Source organism: Borostomias antarcticus, assembly GCF_949987555.1.
Source record: "Borostomias antarcticus genome assembly, chromosome: 5".
NCBI lineage: Eukaryota > Metazoa > Chordata > Actinopteri > Stomiiformes > Stomiidae > Borostomias > Borostomias antarcticus.
The window spans coordinates 25,019,698-25,036,712 of NC_140238.1; the positions used below are offsets into that span (position 1 = coordinate 25,019,698).

Sequence of the window (17,015 nt, forward strand, 5' to 3'; positions counted from 1 at the left end):
TGTCTGTGTGCATTGTGTATCTGTTTGCATTGTGTGTTTTGTGTGTTTTGTGTGTCTGTGTGTATTGTGTATCTGTGTGTATTGTGTGCATTGTGTGTCTGTGTGTATTGTGTGTCTGTGTATATTGTGTGTCTGTGTGTATTGTGTATTGTGTGTGTGTATTGTGTGTGTTGTGTATCTGTGTATGGTATGTATTGTGTGTGTGTATTGTGTGCATTGTGTGTATTGTGTGGCTGCGTGTACTGTATGTATAGTGTGTGTACTGTGTGTATTGTGTGTGTCTATGTGTATTATGTGTCTGTGTGTATTGTGTGTATTGTTTATATTGTGTTTATTGTGTTTATTGTGTTCATTGTGTGTCTGTGTGTATTGTGTATATTGTGTGTATTGTGCGTATTGTGTGTATTGTGTATATTGTGTGTCTGTATGTATTGTGTCTGTGTGTATTGTGTGTATTGTGTATATTGTGTGTATTGTGTGTCTGTGAGTATTGTGAGTATTGTGTGTACATTGGAGTATTGAGTATTGGATAACAATGATAGTGATGACATGATACATGCTGTTAAAATATTTTTGTATTTGTGTGCATTTGTGAACAATATGACATTGTTACCATGATTTATAGGCTGGTTTGTAGGGCGACACTGTGAATGACTGTACTGTTACATTTCAGGCCACCAAAACCTTCCTGGTGAATGAGGACCCCTCCAGAGGACCAGGAATGCCTGAATGCTTTGTAGTTTCCGATTCCTACAGGGTATGCATATTATTATTATTATTATTATTATTATTATTATTGGTGAAATTATTTTTGTTGTTGGATGTTGAATTATTATTTGTATGATTATTATAGTTGTGTATTATTATTATCATTATTAATAATATTAATAATAATATTATTATCATTATTACTATTAATAATATTGCTATTATTATTGAATGTGTTATTTGAGTCATTAGTCATTATTTTGACTGAAGGTCTGCTTTCATGCTCTTGATAATTGCACCACAATCATAATGTCATTCACAGCTCCCCTGCTCAGCTGCAAACCATTACAATCATTATTTCCACACGCACATCTAGAAAAAAAAAAAACAGGGCCCTTGCAACTTTGCCGAAGCGCCCCCTTGCCTCATGGGAATGAAAATTATAAGGATAATGTGCAGCATGCCGCTTTGTATAAAATGAGAAAGAAGGAACTCACTACCACTCCCCACCATCACTCCTCACCCCACAACCACCACCATTCCTCAGAAAACTACAGCACACACAGTTCAAGAACACCGTGCCGCTTTTAAAGTTCCACCCAGAGCACACTGGGTTTTACAGTGATCGGCCTGAAAATAAAATGGTAATAAAAAGTGAAGCGTGAGCGTGGAGGCTGGCGCAGTCTGTGGATGACTGGACGTGATTGTTAATGAGCTGGGAGCCAGCACTCCGCTCAGCTCTTTGTTTCCAGCCAGGAAGCCCTATGCCAAGTCTGCGCCGCACAGGGAGTGTGGGCTGCCGTAGAGAGTGTGTGTGTGTGTGTGTGTGTGTGAGTATGTGTGTGTGTGTGTGTGTATAGAGTGTGTATCATGTGTAGTGTGTGTTGCTATAGAGTATGTATCATGTGTCTCGGGGTACAGAAATGAGCTGTAATGGAGGTAATCAGGGCGGGATCATGGTTGGTGAAGAAGTTTGGGGAGGGGGAGGAGCATTATAGCGGCCATACTGGGTATCAGGGCCAGTGAGTTCAGTAGCGGGGGGGGTTTGCCATACCCCAGGCCCTCAAACCTTCTTATAGGGAGGGTTGGAGATATTGCATTAAAGCATCCATTGGTGTGCTGCAGCTATACCTCCATCAATCCTTTTGTCTTTAGTGTACCTGGGTGAATCCTTTGTTGGGTTAGGGTTAGGTTTAGGGTAAAGCTTGTGTCTTACTTGGGTGAATTGTTGGGGGATATCTGTCTGTGTTTCATGGCTTGAACCTCTGTTCCTTCTCTGACTCTGATGTCAGACAGACTAGTAGGACTGATGACCAGGTCTAGACAGAAGTCTTTTAGACTAGTAGGACTGGTGACCAGGTCTAGACAGAAGTCTTTTAGACTAGTAGGATTGGTGACCAGGCCTTGTCTCAAAGGAGACCATTAAACATGGTTTAGTATTATTAATAGTAGTAGCTGTAATATGTAGCCTGAAAACCAGCTACAGTGTTTGCTCATTGGTAGATTAGAACTAGGAAAACCTCTGGACCCAAATGATAGGTTCCGCGTTTTCAGTCCTGTCTGAGTCAGTGTGACCATCCGTCCGTACAGTACCCAGAGGGAACTACCCGTGAACTCTGAACTCTGGCTCAGGATCCCCACAGCACCTACATGGCAACAACAGCAAATACGGTTAGTGAGTTTACCGCGGTGAGGGATGGAACAGAGAGCAGCAAATATGTATGTTTGAGTGTGTGAGCAGCGAGCAGCCGCAGACTCACCAGCCCCAGCATATGGCTCTAGCATGTGTTGCCTGACGAGAGATTTACTCACACAAACCACTAAATGTGGGGCTGGTTTGAGGGCTGATGGTGGATGAGTGTTTGCGTGTGTTGAATTCAAGTCGACTCTGTAAAGGAGGGGGAAAAAAACTCTTCTTTATGCTCCTTTCAAACCACTCAGTAACCTTTCACTTCGCTGGCCTCGCGTACGGGTTTTAATGACTCCAGAGTCTATCCCGGGAGAGACAAAGAGTTAGAGGTGTGTGCGTGTGCGCGCGCGTGTGTGTATGTATATGCACATGTGCTCGCGTGCATGTGCTATTCTCGAATTGATCAGCGTAATTTATTACAACTCAAGAAGACGTCGAGCTAAATGCATCTGGCTAATTTTTGTCATTTTAGACCTGTAACTATCATATTCACTGGTGGAATCAAGCAGAATGGAATGCTGGGTATTATGACCTTGTGTGGTCAGGAAGGGAGGGAGGCTACGGTTATGTGGCCTCTACACATACCCCTGACCACACACTCTCTCCCTCCCTCCCTCGGCTGCCTGGTTGGCCGTGTGCAGTAATTGGCCACACAGAGGCCACATGTCTTTGTCTTTGCAGCAGAGGCCTGTGGTGGAAATGCACAAGCAGTAGGCCTCATAAATCTGTGGGACTCCAGCGTCAGATCCAAATTTCAGCTCCACTACTTCACAATGATTGCCGACCCCCCCCTCCACACACACACACACACACTCACACACACTCACACACACACACTCCACTACTCCACAATGACTTCAACTCCCACTCCACCCCCCAACACACAAACACACACACTCCAAACCCATACCACACTCAGGACCTCATCCAAAACTTTTTTTGAAGTGCATCAGTGTGTGTGTGTGTGTGTGTGTGTGAGAGAGAGAGAGAGAGAGAGAGAGAGAGAGAGAGAGAGAGAGAGAGAGAGAGAGAAGAGTTTGGCTGAGAGAAATAGAGAGCAAGCAAGAGAACAATTATATTTTTGACACATTTTTCCAATGCTTTTTACACTGTTGTTGGTTAGGACTCCCCCCCAAACACACACACACACACACACACACACACACACACACACACACACACACACACAAACCACTTTGTTTCTGAACACTTCCACTGTCTGCATCTGTCAGCTGCTTGTTGAGTGAGTCAGATTGCTAGATGTCATGTCAGGTGTAGTGATGGGAATGTTTTAGTGAGTCAGTATTACTGCAGATGTCATGTCAGGTGTAATGATGAAATTTAGTGAGTAGGTATTGCTATAGATGTAATGTCAAATGGTTTGACCTATGTTTGTTATGATGCACATATCACTTAAATTATTAAATGTAATTATACTGAACCTTATAATTGCCATAATAACATACATTTTACATTGTGTTCAGTATAAGCATCAAACACTAATTTTGCAAGAAATAAATATGCAAGATTCTTCATCAGCAATACATTGAGATATTCGGTCATATTGATGGTTAAAAAGTGGGATATGTCTAATAACTCTAGTTGTATAACAAAAATAACACTACTAATGAGATACTAATGAGAATGGTTAATAAGTAGGCTAATTACACAGCTCTGTTCAGAAATATCTATATAGATACATTTATATGTATGATATATAATAAGAAACCCAAAAATATTTTTGCTTTGTTCATTGTCATCATGGTCGTTTCTGGATCGTATTTAACTAATGTGTTATATGATCGCTCTATTATTCTGTGTTGTATTAATTAATTAAGAAAGAAAGAAAGAAAGAAAGAAAGAAAGAAAGAAAGAAAGAAAGAAAGAAAGAAAGAAAGAAAGAAAGAAAGAAAGAACTGCTGGTCTCTCAGACGGGAGCCGGCCCCCATGTTCACTCAAATGGGCCGCTGTTACCGCTTCATAGAGCCGCCTGACGACTGACACACCAGGCAGGTGAGCAGCGATTGCTCTGTTTACGACCACAGGTCCGGATCCGCTCTGGTTCTGTTCTAAAACAAACAAACAAATAAATAAATAATCTGGCCCTATGCAATCGCAAAGCTCCACGGTGAAACCAAGTAGTATTTGGTTCATGTTGTTCCTCCAGCCTACCTGTACCAGACATGCACCTGTAGCCTATCTATGGTTGACAGAAAAGCAAGCTGATCACTGACGAGACGCCTTGATTAGCTCAGGTTCTCATACACTAGCCTACACAGTTATAATCACAGCGAAGATTACAAAGACCATTTACCTGCATTAGCCTATAACCGTATGCTTTACTTTTAATAGGCAGATAGGCAGTTTTTGTGTAAAACGCTCACCGCATACTATAGAAATAGCGTTCTGGTAGTGTTTTATAGCCTACCGCTCCACGCTGGTTTTTAGCTGTGAGCGAAAGAGCGGAGAGAGGGAAGAGGGTGGGAGACTAAACTTTTTTTCCTCAAAGTTTGTGCAAGCGTTCACTTTCTGCTCCAAGGCGGGGTTACAGCAGGCTACGGCGTGGAGGCAGCGAACAGGACGGCGAGCGATTGCAATGCAGCACTACAGCGAACTTCCATCCAACTTAAATAAGCTCTTCAATTTTCTTTTCTAAAAATAACCATGTACTCCCCGTACTGCTTGACACAGGTAAAAGTCATTGTTGTTTTGATGTTACTGGCTATTAAGAATGTCTTTGTCGCTGGTTTGCATATTGTGATCTCCTTTGCAAAAGTTGCAGTTACAGTTGCTTTGGAGCTTATTTCTATTCTCTGCGGTCCGCTGGGAGCATAATTATGAACTGCTCTGTTTTATGCTTTGCAATTCTTTTCATTGGACTTATGGACTTATGCGTTCCATTGCACATGGATTTGGAGAGAAAATGGCGCTTCTCTCGAATCTATTTGATATAAAAGTAGGAGAGAGGAGGAGGAGGAGGATGAGAAAAGCGAATAAGGATAGAGACACTATAGACCGAGGTTTTAATTACATATCATAGTCTTACTTAAAAGGTTCACTATCATGGCCTTGGAAACGTCTGGCGGTGAGAACGGGCAGCAAGTGAGAGCGCGCAGCCGTTAAAAGCTTTATCCGTTCTTGGTTGAGCAGACGAAGCTGTTCGGTGACGGTGTGAGAGCTTCCTTCCCTGCACAGCGAGGCGAGCCTACACTGGGCAACCGGCATCGAACTATCTTCACAGAAATGAGACACCCGAGTTGTAGATAGACTATAGTTGATGACTTTTTGCGTATTAGAAGCCCAGTGAGTAGGCATAATGTCAGGTATTGGCCACGCGGCTGACACAACATTATTATCAGGCCTACTTCAGTGCACGGGACGAATAGGTTCCTGTATAGCCTACATGTCTTCTCAGGCCTAGTACTTGCTGGTGTATCAACTTCTGGTCATTTTAAGGATCAACCCATATTTTTGTGAAATGCTGATGATTTTAGATTCACTTTGAATTTGGGTACTGCATTGCATTGCATTTTCATATATATATATACACACACACACACACACACACACATATATATATATATATATATTACCTGATTAGGCTACATAAAGAGCTGCAAAAAGAAATGTATTTTAGTGAAAGAGACAAGAAGCTCTCTCTGTGTTCTCGGGAGCGTTCATGAGAAGAAAGCCCATCACACAGGTTGCTTTTGAAGGTGTTCGCTTGGTAAAACTGCTGGAGATAAATGAAGAAGCATTTCTTTTTGGGGAGATTTAAGATTATTTGTAAAGAAAAAAAACATTTATCATAGGTGCTTATTTTGCTCTCATGCTGAAAGGGAACTACGCGCTGTCATAGTCGGGTGATAGTTTTGCTTGAGTAGAATATCCTGTTGCTGGCTAACTGGAACTAACATGCTGCTCGGCTGCTCGGCAGTTTGGTGCAGACACGGGCGCGTGTGTTGTATGCGTTCCAATGATGGGTGTCTGGGTGTTAAATTGTGATTGGATTTCATTTTAGATATTGCGATATGCACTTTATTATGCATATAACTGATCTTTAAAAATACTATTTGACTTGGATCTGTGTCATGTCGGATGTCTGCCCTTGCCTCGGCCTGTGCGCGGGGGAGTCCTCCCTCTTCCAAAGCTAACTTGTTTATCCTTTGGCTTCAGAGGCCTGCAGACTTCCAGAGTGCTGTGATATCTAATTCATTCCTTCTTCCAGTGGTTTTATTGTAATAATCTGTCTCCTGGTAGCAGAGAGTGGTTGTCTCATGTGGGCAAGCCAGGCCTCTCTGGTTCCAGTGCTGCACCATTCCATTATTCCTTTGATTGGCAGAAGTGAGACACAACTCATCTGAAAAACATATTTCTTCAAATTAGTGTTGTTGTTGGAATGTATGTGGGACTGTGTTTATTTCAGTTTTGGGCTGCATCTCAGTTCATTAATATAAACAGTTGTAAAGGTCAGAACGTGAATGCAGTATCTGAGGACAAACAGCATTGCAGCCCAGACATCTCAGAATTACACCTACATTCTGTAGAAAGACATCTCAAACAGATTCACACAACCTAAGAAAGGACATCTCAAACAGATTCATACAACCTAAGAAAAAAAAATCTCAAACAGACTTACATCTAGGCCTACAGCCTGTGTTGACTGAAATAAAAAGTTGTGAGACAAACTTTTCTCTCCGCCTACACACACACATACATTGAGGAATCAGGATGTGGCACATAGGTTAAGATAGAGCTAGTTCTGCATGTGATAAAACATCATTATTTTACAGCAGTATATGAATGCTGAACTAATCAAGTTTTTCCTTTTCCCCTTGATTTAAATCAATTGATAAAAGACTGCAGCCTAACGGCACATTGCTGACCAAAGTTTGGACAAGATAATGATAACACGTTGTGGTATTTTGACTAGAATGTTTAGTGCATTGGGCTACTTTGCAGTATGTTTTATTTTATTTCTCGAACTGCTCGACAGAGATGAACAACTTTGCGCATGGCCTGTGAAGGCGGACTGCACGCGCTCTCAGTAACTCTGCAGTTCCGGAGCTCGAGGCTCTCCGCGTGCAGGGCAGAGCAGACGGGGACGCACATTGATGTTTATTTGATTGCAGTTAATAATTTAAAAACAAGTTTGGACCTCGGATATGGCGACACTTGTAAACAATCGAATGAATTATTAACACTGATAATAGCTTTGCTGGAAAGCATGCTTAGGCTACTGTGGTGAGGCGTTAAAACTCATGCGTAAAAGAGGGTTTGAGACGAGGTTGGGTATAGTTTCTGTCTGTTTTATGATTTGGGGCATAAAAGCCTATTTGGTGGTATCAACACAGTGATCTAATAGTAATCTAAAGCCCTAAACGATGAGGTGCCTTTTCAACAGGGACCGGCTGCTGAAGTCACGGTATAGGCTAATGCAGCAATGATGATAAATGTTAATTAGAAAAGTTAATTTCAGGTAATTCTAACTATTAAAAAAATAATAATTCCAGCTGTTATTGTTGTCGTTGCTGCAATGATCAGATGTGTTGTCGTAGTATCAGGTTATAAAAGCATGTTTGTGTAGCACCACATGGCACGTTGCGCTTTCTCCAGCCCAGCCACGCAGGGGCCTGAACTCACACACTCACCTGCTTCCCCCTGTCCCTGAACCACCGCTCATGGTTCCTTACTGTTCAATAACTTTATGCAACTCATAAAATGTGCTCACCTCCTGTTCTCTTCCGTCATGTTAACGTCCTCCTCCCTCTGTTCCCCTGGCTGCCTGGACGCTGACCTCCTCTCCTCCTCTCTTCTCCTCTCCTCTCCTCTCCTCCTCTCTTCTCCTCTCCTTCTCTCCTCTCCTCCCCTCTTCTCCTCTTCTGTCCTCCTCTCTTCTCTCCTCTCCTCTCTCCTTTCCTCTCTTCTCTTTTCTTCTCATCTCCTTTCCTCTCCTCTCTTCTCCTCCTCTTCTCTCCTTTAGTATTACCCCACTCACCTCCTTAACAATGTCTTAGTGGTAAGTCTGAACTATTTCTTCATAATAATGCCTTTGTGGAGACATAACTATTTATTTGACAGGTGCATATCTATATTTTTATGTGTTGCTATACTTTTTTTTCGTTGAGTCAGAATTGAAACGTAGCCTAACCGTAAATGTAACATTTGTCCTCGTTCTTTTGGCATTTCTTCTCGTTTTATTCAGAGTAGAAAGCAAGCGCACGCCCTTCTGAATACCCGAATAGGCTACTCGATTTAGATGGATATCCAACAATCTGTTACTAGGAGTGTGATTTAGATGTATATTTCAAACCGAACGGCTCCTAGGAGTCCGTGCATGCGGGCTACTCTCCAGGCCCAAACCTGGCTGGGTGCTTTCAGTCTAAACGGGCTGGATGTTTTCAGTCTATCTATGAGTGAACAATAAATACGCTGCAGATAATTGTGACATGTAATTTGAGAGGCAGAACTAGGTGCATTTTGTAATAGGTCTTAATAAGGGCTATAGCCAGAGGTGTATTAAGTTGTTATAGATCGTAATAAGGGCTATAGCTAGAGGTGTATTACGTTGTAATAGATCGTAATAAGGGCTATAGCTAGAGCCGTATTACGTTGTAATAGATCGTAATAAGGGCTATAGCAAGAGGTGTATTAAGTTGTAATATATCTTAATATTATAGCCAGTACTGCACGGCCTTGGACGGTGGCCGAGGAGTGCAGCCTACATCTCAGCCTCTCATGACCGTTACAGAAGTAGGAACAGATCAATTTCATTCCAAATCTAATATTCACACTGAGCAAATTAGATATTTTATTTGTAAATGTGTAAATGTATCTTAATTGGCTCAGGCGTCCGTGGCCTTTTCATCGACCCAGAGAGCACATTCATTTGACTCAACTTCAGCCTATTAACCTCTGTTTAGCAACTTCAAAGAACAACTTGCCATTTTGACAATTGAAACAGATATGTTACAATTTAAATTGTGCATGTGATTTAACCCCTCTTAATATCTGGTCATATGAGAGTTCACCTTTGAGTTGAGGTCTGCCCATTTCTCTGCGGCCTCTATGTATCCATGTTAAGTGAGTCCAGAGTAGAGGCCATATCTGTTGCTCGGAGAACATGTAGTATTATCCCACTTCATGATCCAGCCCTTCAGAGTGTTTGGTATCATAGTGTTTTGAGTGAAAATATTACATTAGCATTTAGTAAGAATGGAATAGGCTTGTTTGAATGGAAATCACATAGAATTAATTTATCTTTGTTTTTGCACTCATGTTTTCAGCTCAAGTCCCACTTATTAACAGTCTTAAACTTCTATTTTCCCACCAAACCTTTTGTGATGTGGCTTCCAACCTTTCTACTAGACCTCTCTCTCTCTCTCTCTCTCTCTCTCTCTCCCTGGCCCTGGTAAATGAGTTGGAACAGCTGTTGAGGGGATTAAAATCTGATGGAACCACAGTCTGAATAAACAGAAATGCTGGGGGCTTTTTTGAATTAAAGACACAAACACACATACTCTCTCTCTCTTTCTCTTTCTCTCTCTCTCACACATGCACACACATGCACACACACACACACACACACCATAAACCTTTGGTCCTATGTTTCCATGCCGATTAGGCCTGTGTGTGGTCATCTCTGGATTAACCTGAGTTGCCCTGTCCTAGTGACCAGCCCATGCTTCAGAAAGAAATGCAAGACCGGTTGAACCTATAGTTCAACCTTTAGTGGGTCCAGACCATCCCAGATTGTGGTTTAATGTATAGTTCAACCTTTAATGCTGGATTCAGACTAGGCCCAATTCTGGTTTAATCTATAGTTCAACCTTTTAATCCTGGGTCCAGACTAGGCTGGATTGTGGTTTAATATATAGTTGAATCTCTAATGATGGATCCAGACTGGGCCGAATTGTGGTTTAATCTATAGTTCAATCTCTAATGATGAGTCCAGACTAGGCCAGTGGTGTATGAGGTTCGCAGCTCCAAAGCTGCAGGGTACTGGGGGAGTGAAAAACAGATTATTTCCTGGTATTTCAGGCAGGAATATTTAATAATTATATGAATGTCCTGTGGAATACTGAATAATTATATTCATGTCCTGTGGACTCAATAGTGCACAAGGCTTACCTTCCCTGCTAGCCTCAACAGCCAATCGGAGTGATGTAACCAAGCAATCGGTAGGAATTGTTGGCTTGCTTCTATTGGAAGTTAATTGTTGAAAATAGGTCATTCTATTGGAAGTCAATGTTGAAAACAGGTAAATTCATTTTAAGTTAATGTTGAAAACGGTTCATTCTATTGGAAGTTAATGTTGAAACAAATTCATTCTATTGGAAGTTAATGTTGAAAACAGGTAATTTCATAGGAAGATAATGTTGAAAACAGGTAATTCTAATGGAAGTCAATGTTGAAAACATGTAATTTCTTGGGAAGTTAATGTTGAAAACAAGTCATTCTATTGGAAGTTAATGTTGAAAACAGGTAATTCTATTGAAAGTTAATGTTGAAAACAGGTCATTTAGAGTGGGCTGCAGAAGACCTGGATGGACACATGACCAGTCATGACTTGGATTGGCACGGCCAGTTTATGACGAGCTCCTGCTGAGACGATCGTCCGTTGTTAGAGCGGTGGTGAAACCAGAGTCCCTGATTGGCTGGTGGAACGGATACACCCTGAGGCGACTGTGCCAGACTCTCCCGGGGAAACGTTCCTGCTGTTCCTCTTACTGACTCATCCCTGCTACCGCACCAGGGACAGGGCTACAACACACACACACACACACACACACACACACCACACCACACCACACACACACACACACACACACACACACACACACACACACACACACACACACACCACACCACACCACACCACACCACACACACACACACTCCACCCGAGCAGCCCCCAGGTCATCTTATTCTTCTTCTGTGGTGGTTTTAGTTGTATGTCTTCTTCTCTGGTGGTTGTGATCAGCAGACTGCAGAGCTCCTGTCATTTCTGATGTGGCAGGCTGGTCTGCTTCTGTTGTCTCCACAATCAATCAATCAACCAACCAATCAACCAATCAACCAATCAACCAATCAACCAATCAACCAATCAACCAATCAACCAATCAATCAATCAATCAAATCAATCATCAAATCATATCTATTCATAAGGGTTTGTCTTTTCATAGGGGTTTGTCTGTTCATAGGGGTGTGTCTGTTCATAGGGGTCTGTCTGTAGGGGTGTGTCTGTTCATAGGGGTCTGTCTGTAGGGGTGTGTCTGTTCATGGGGTTTGTCTGTTCATAGGGGTTTGTCTGTTCATAGGGGTTTGTCTGTTTGAAGTTTGAAGTTTGAGTTTATTTAATTCACAATCGCAGTTTACACTGAAAAAGATTGCAGAATTTACAAAAGTAGTTAATATAAAAGGATACACATTAAAAGACAAACCAAAAAAATAAATACTGACATTACACATTATCACAAAAAATGACCATCCAGACATAAAACGCAAAACATGTCACAGTATACACACAGAGATCTATACACACAGACTCACTCATCGCAAGACCTGGGGACGATTATATAGTCTTGTTTTAACGTCTGACAGCTGTGGGCAGGGTTGATGTTTCGTCCGGCAAGGAAAGTCGGTGCTGTTATTCCCTTTTCTGAGAAGTCTCTGTGTGTTTTCAGCTCTTGTTTGAGGGAGCAGGTCGTGGAGGGCATGCTGGTGGTGGTGCATTTCTTTGACCAGCTGGATGGCAGCTTGTTCCCTCCTGTTCTGGAGGGAGGGGAGCTGCAGGGCAGGTGTACGACCTTTGTGGATGATCCTGAGGGCCCATTTCTGAACCCTCTCCAGAAGTGTGGCCTGGTTGTTTGTACACCCCAGGAGGAGAACACTGCCATATTCCAGGCAGGGCCTGACCAGAGTGGTATAGATGGTCGGTATGTCCTCGTGGGGTAGGCCGTGCCTCGCCAGAACGGTCAGAAAGTGAAGCCGTTTGGAGGCTTTCCTCACCATGTGCTCCACGTGTGTGTCTCCGCTGAGGTCGGCGTCCAGGTGGAAGCCCAGGTACTTACTGTTCATAGGGGTGTATCTGTTCATAGGGGTGTACAGTATATATTCAGAGGGGTGTGTCTGTTCATAGGGGTGTACAGTTTATATTCATAGGGGTGTGTCTGTTCATAGGGGTGTACAGTATATATTCATAGGGGTGTGTCTGTTCATAGGGGTGTATCTGTTCATACTGTAGGGGTGTGTCTGTTCATAGGGGTGTACAGTATATATTCATAGGGGTTTGTCTGTTCATAGGGGTGTACAGTATATATTCATAGGGGTGTGTCTGTTCATAGGGGTGTACAGTATATATTCATAGGGGTGTGTCTGTTCATAGGGGTGTACAATATATATTCATAGGGGTGTGTCTGTTCATAGGGGTGTACAGTATATATTCATAGGGGTGTGTCTGTTCATAGGGGTGTACAGTATATATTCATAGGGGTGTGTCTGTTCATAGGGGTGTACAGTATATATTCATAGGGGTGTGTCTGTTCATAGGGGTGTACAGTATATATGCATAGGGGTGTGTCTGTTCATAGGGGTGTACAGTATCTATTCATAGGGGTGTGTCTGTTCATAGGGGTGTACAGTATATATTCATAGGGGGTTGTCTGTTCATAGGGGTGTACAGTATATATTCATAGGGGGTTGTCTGTTCATAGGGGGTTGTCTGTTCATGGGGTGTGTCTGTGGGTTTGTAGGTTTGGTTATCGAGAGGACCTTGCTTGGTAATAGTTTGATGGACATAATCTCAACGCTTTTGGTGATTAACATCTTCAGGAGCATTCTATTGGAGTGTGTGTCTGTGTGTGTGTCTGCAGAAAAGAGTATTTATGTCAGTCTAGTGTTGAATTCAGTGCATTGCTTGGTGGAGGAGACAAAGGCAGGATGAATGGTTTGTATTCTGGCAGGAGGGAATATAGATTTGAATTAAGTAGCATGTAGTTTTTAACTCGCACTGCAAGCAGAGAAGAACAAACAAACTGTGTCTTATTCACTATCAGCACAGCTGTCCCAGCGCCCGTGGAGAATGGATTCCTACTGCTAGTGCCATGGGAGGCTCCTGCCAAGAAGAATAGGAGGATATCCAGTCTGTCTGCGTGTGTGTGCGTGTGTGTGCGTGTGCGTGTGTGTGTGTGTGTGTGTGTATGTGTGTGCGTGTGTGTGTGTGCGTGTGTGTGAAGGAGAGAGAGAGAGCAAGAGAAAGTGTCATTCTGTCACATTAATATTCTGTGTGTGTGCATATGCGTGGGTATATAGCCTGTGCATATATGTTTTGACAGGAGTGATCTTGCATAGCATGTGTGTACTACGTACTGTGTGTCTGTGTGTGTGTGTGTGTGTGTGTGTGTGTGAGTGTGTGTGTGTGTGTGTGTGTGAGTGTGTGCGTGTGTGTGTGTTGGCAGAAACCTGGCAGTGCCCACCGCCCCAACGCCATCCTGCACACGCTGATATGTTGTGCTGTTGCCATGACTACCGCACACACAAGTGTAAATTACATAACTGAGCCAGAATATACACAGGCACACATATACAAATTATACACATATACACATGCACACATACACACATACACATAATACACATACACACATATACACATTATACACATATACACATTATACACATATACACAATATACTGTACACATATACACATACACACATACACATGATACACGTACACATATACACATTATATACACAATACACATTTTACACATTATACACATATACACATACACACATTATACACATACACATATGCACATACACATTATACACATATACACATTATACACATATAAACATACATACATTATAAACATACACATACATACATTATACACATATACACATTATACACATACACATTATTCACATCTAAACATATATACACATTATGCACATAAGCACATTATACTCATATACACATACTGTATACACATACAGTATACGCATTATACACATATACACATGTACACATACACATTATACACATATACACGGGCACACATTGTACACATACACATAACAGACACAAACATATATGTTCACAATATGGGATATGGGAGAGTCAGGGAAAGAAAGAGACAGAGAGAGAGAGAGGGAGAGAGAGAGAAAGAGAAGGGGCCCCAGTCAAACTAGAAACCCCACAAAACGTGCTTTTCCTCCATCCAAATCAGCATCAGCACTTACAGCTGAGGAGAGGAGAAGAGAGGAGAGATGAGAGGAGAAAAGAAGGGGGAGGAGGAGAGAGAAGGAGGAGAAAGGAGGAGCTGGTGTGGTGTGTTGGGGGCAGACACATGGACAGGGTCTGTGCTCTCCCCTGATTGGTCACCCATCTCAAGACTGATCACTCTAGACCACGCTGACAACCAGTTAGTCTGCCTGTGAGAGGAAGGATATGGTAAGAGAGTAAGTGTGTGTGTGTGAGAGAGAGAGAGACAGAAAGAGAGAGAGAGAAAGAGAGAAAGAGAGAGAGAGAGAGAGAGAGAGTATTTGAGTAAGCAAGGGTGTGGTTCTGTAGGTTTAAACACAGATAGGAATGCAGCTATGCTGTTCTGCTCTAATTTCTCTAAGCCTTCCTTTCCCTCCCTGCAACTTCTCCCTCTCTTCTCAGGACCAGAGTCATACTCCCTCTCTTCCTAGGGTCAGGGTTATTCTCCCTCTCTTCCTAGGGTCAGAGTCATACTCCCTCTCTTCCTAGGGTCAGGGTTAAGCTCTCTCTCTTCCTAGGGTCAGGGTTATTCTCCCTCTCTTCCTAGGGTCAGAGTCATACTCCCTCTCTTCCTAGGGTCAGGGTTAAGCTCTCTCTCTTCCTAGGGTCAGGGTTATTCTCCCTCTCTTCCTAGGGTCAGGGTTATGCTCCCTCTCTTCCTAGGGTCAGGGTTATTCTCCCTCTCTTCCTAGGGTCAGAGTCATACTCCCTCTCTTCCTAGGGTCAGGGTTATGCTCCCTCTCTTCCTAGGGTCAGGGTTATGCTCCCTCTCTTCCTAGGGTCAGGGTTATGCTCCCTCTCTTCCTAGGGTCAGAGTTATGTTCCCTTTCTGCCTAGGGTCAGGGTTATACTCCCATCATCTGATTCTGCTTTGTCTGCGTCTAAATATACAGACGTCTCCCTGAGAATGCAACCAGACTCATCTGGAGGAAATATGAGAACTATCTCTCCCCCTCTCTCTCCCTCCCCCTCTCTCTCTCCCTCTCCCGCTCTCTCTCCTCTCCCCTCTCTCTCTCCCTCTCTCTCTCTCCCCTCTCTCCCCCCCCCCCCTCTCTCTCTCTCCCTCCCTCTCTCTCTCCCTCTCCCGCTCTCTCTCCTCTCCTCTCTCCTCTCTCCCCCCCCTCTCTCTCCCTCCCTCTCTCTCTCCCCCTCCCGCTCTCTCTCTCCCTCTCTCTCTCTCCCTCTCTGTCTCTCTATCCCTCCATAGATACTCCATAGAAAATACACACTCACCAACGAAACATACAGATGCACACAAATATGGCACATGTGCATCAAACACATCCACCCACCCTCCCTCCCACCCACAGACACGCACAAGTCGTTCTGTCAGGCCTTCATGCATAATGTATGTGGACACAAACGCAGGCGCACGCAAATGCTTGAGCCTCTCTGCCGCTGCCCACACCTGCACACACTTCAGCTCCCAAGGCGCAGGTGTGCCTCCGTGACTTCCCCGTGTCAATCTGGTATCGATGGTAGAAATCATGCCCAGCGCCACTAGAGTGAAGGATGGGAGAGCCGGGGGAGGGGGGGGGGGGTGGATGGAGGGATGGATGGAGGGAGGGAGGGGGGGTGCGTGTTGCATGTGCCAGCTCTTCTTCTCACTGTTAACCCATATGGCACTCCAACCTCCTCCCCCGCCACCCCCACTATAACGCACACGCACACACACACACACACACTTACAACCCTCTGAATTTGACAGCAGAGACGTGTTACATCTCCCTGCACCTGGCTCTGACTAGAGAGACAATTACCTCCATTAACAGATGACCGCGCCCCTGTCAGACCAAGGAGGGCTAGGGGGGTGTACAGAGGGGTGGGTAGAATATGTGTTGTTGTTGTTGTTGTTTTTTTTAAAGAATGACGTCACACATACGATGACACCGCCTGGTGATGTCGTGCTCGGTTAGGGACAGGTGAAGGTTAGCTTGTTGGAGGCGGAGTCTGAGCTGTCTGCCTCACCTGCTCCAGCGTTAGACCACACTCATGTTCCCTGGGCTAGGGTTAGTCTAGACTGGTTCCCTGGGTTAGGGTTAGTCTAGACTGGTTCCCTGGGCTAGGGTTATTCTAGTCTGGTTCCCTGGGCTAGGGTTATTCTAGTCTGGTTCCCTGGGTTAGGGTTAGTCTAGACTGGTTCCCTGGGTTAGGGTTATTCTAGTCTGGTTCCCTGGGTTAGGGTTAGTCTAGACTGGTTCCCTGGGCTAGGGTTATTCTAGTCTGGTTCCCTGGGTTAGGGTTAGTCTAGTCTGGTTCCCTGGGTTAGGGTTAGTCTAGTCTGGTTCCCTGGGTTAGGGTTAGTCTAGTCTGGTTCCCTGGGTTAGGGTTATTCTAGTCTGGT

General features: G+C 43.7%; 1 protein-coding gene across 6 annotated transcripts in view; it reads left to right on the forward strand.

The window, feature by feature from the left end:
- Positions 1-4,957: 4,957 nt before the first annotated feature.
- The window catches only part of nfixb (nuclear factor I/Xb), a 144,756-nt gene continuing 132,698 nt past the window's right edge, over positions 4,958-17,015 (forward strand). For all 6 annotated transcript variants that reach the window (XM_084438683.1, XM_084438686.1, XM_084438685.1 and 3 more), the window contains exon 1: positions 4,958-5,089. In XM_084438683.1, coding sequence (XP_084294809.1) covers positions 5,063-5,089 — 27 coding nt within the window. In that variant the 5' untranslated portion in view covers positions 4,958-5,062. The remainder of the gene's footprint in view (positions 5,090-17,015) is intronic.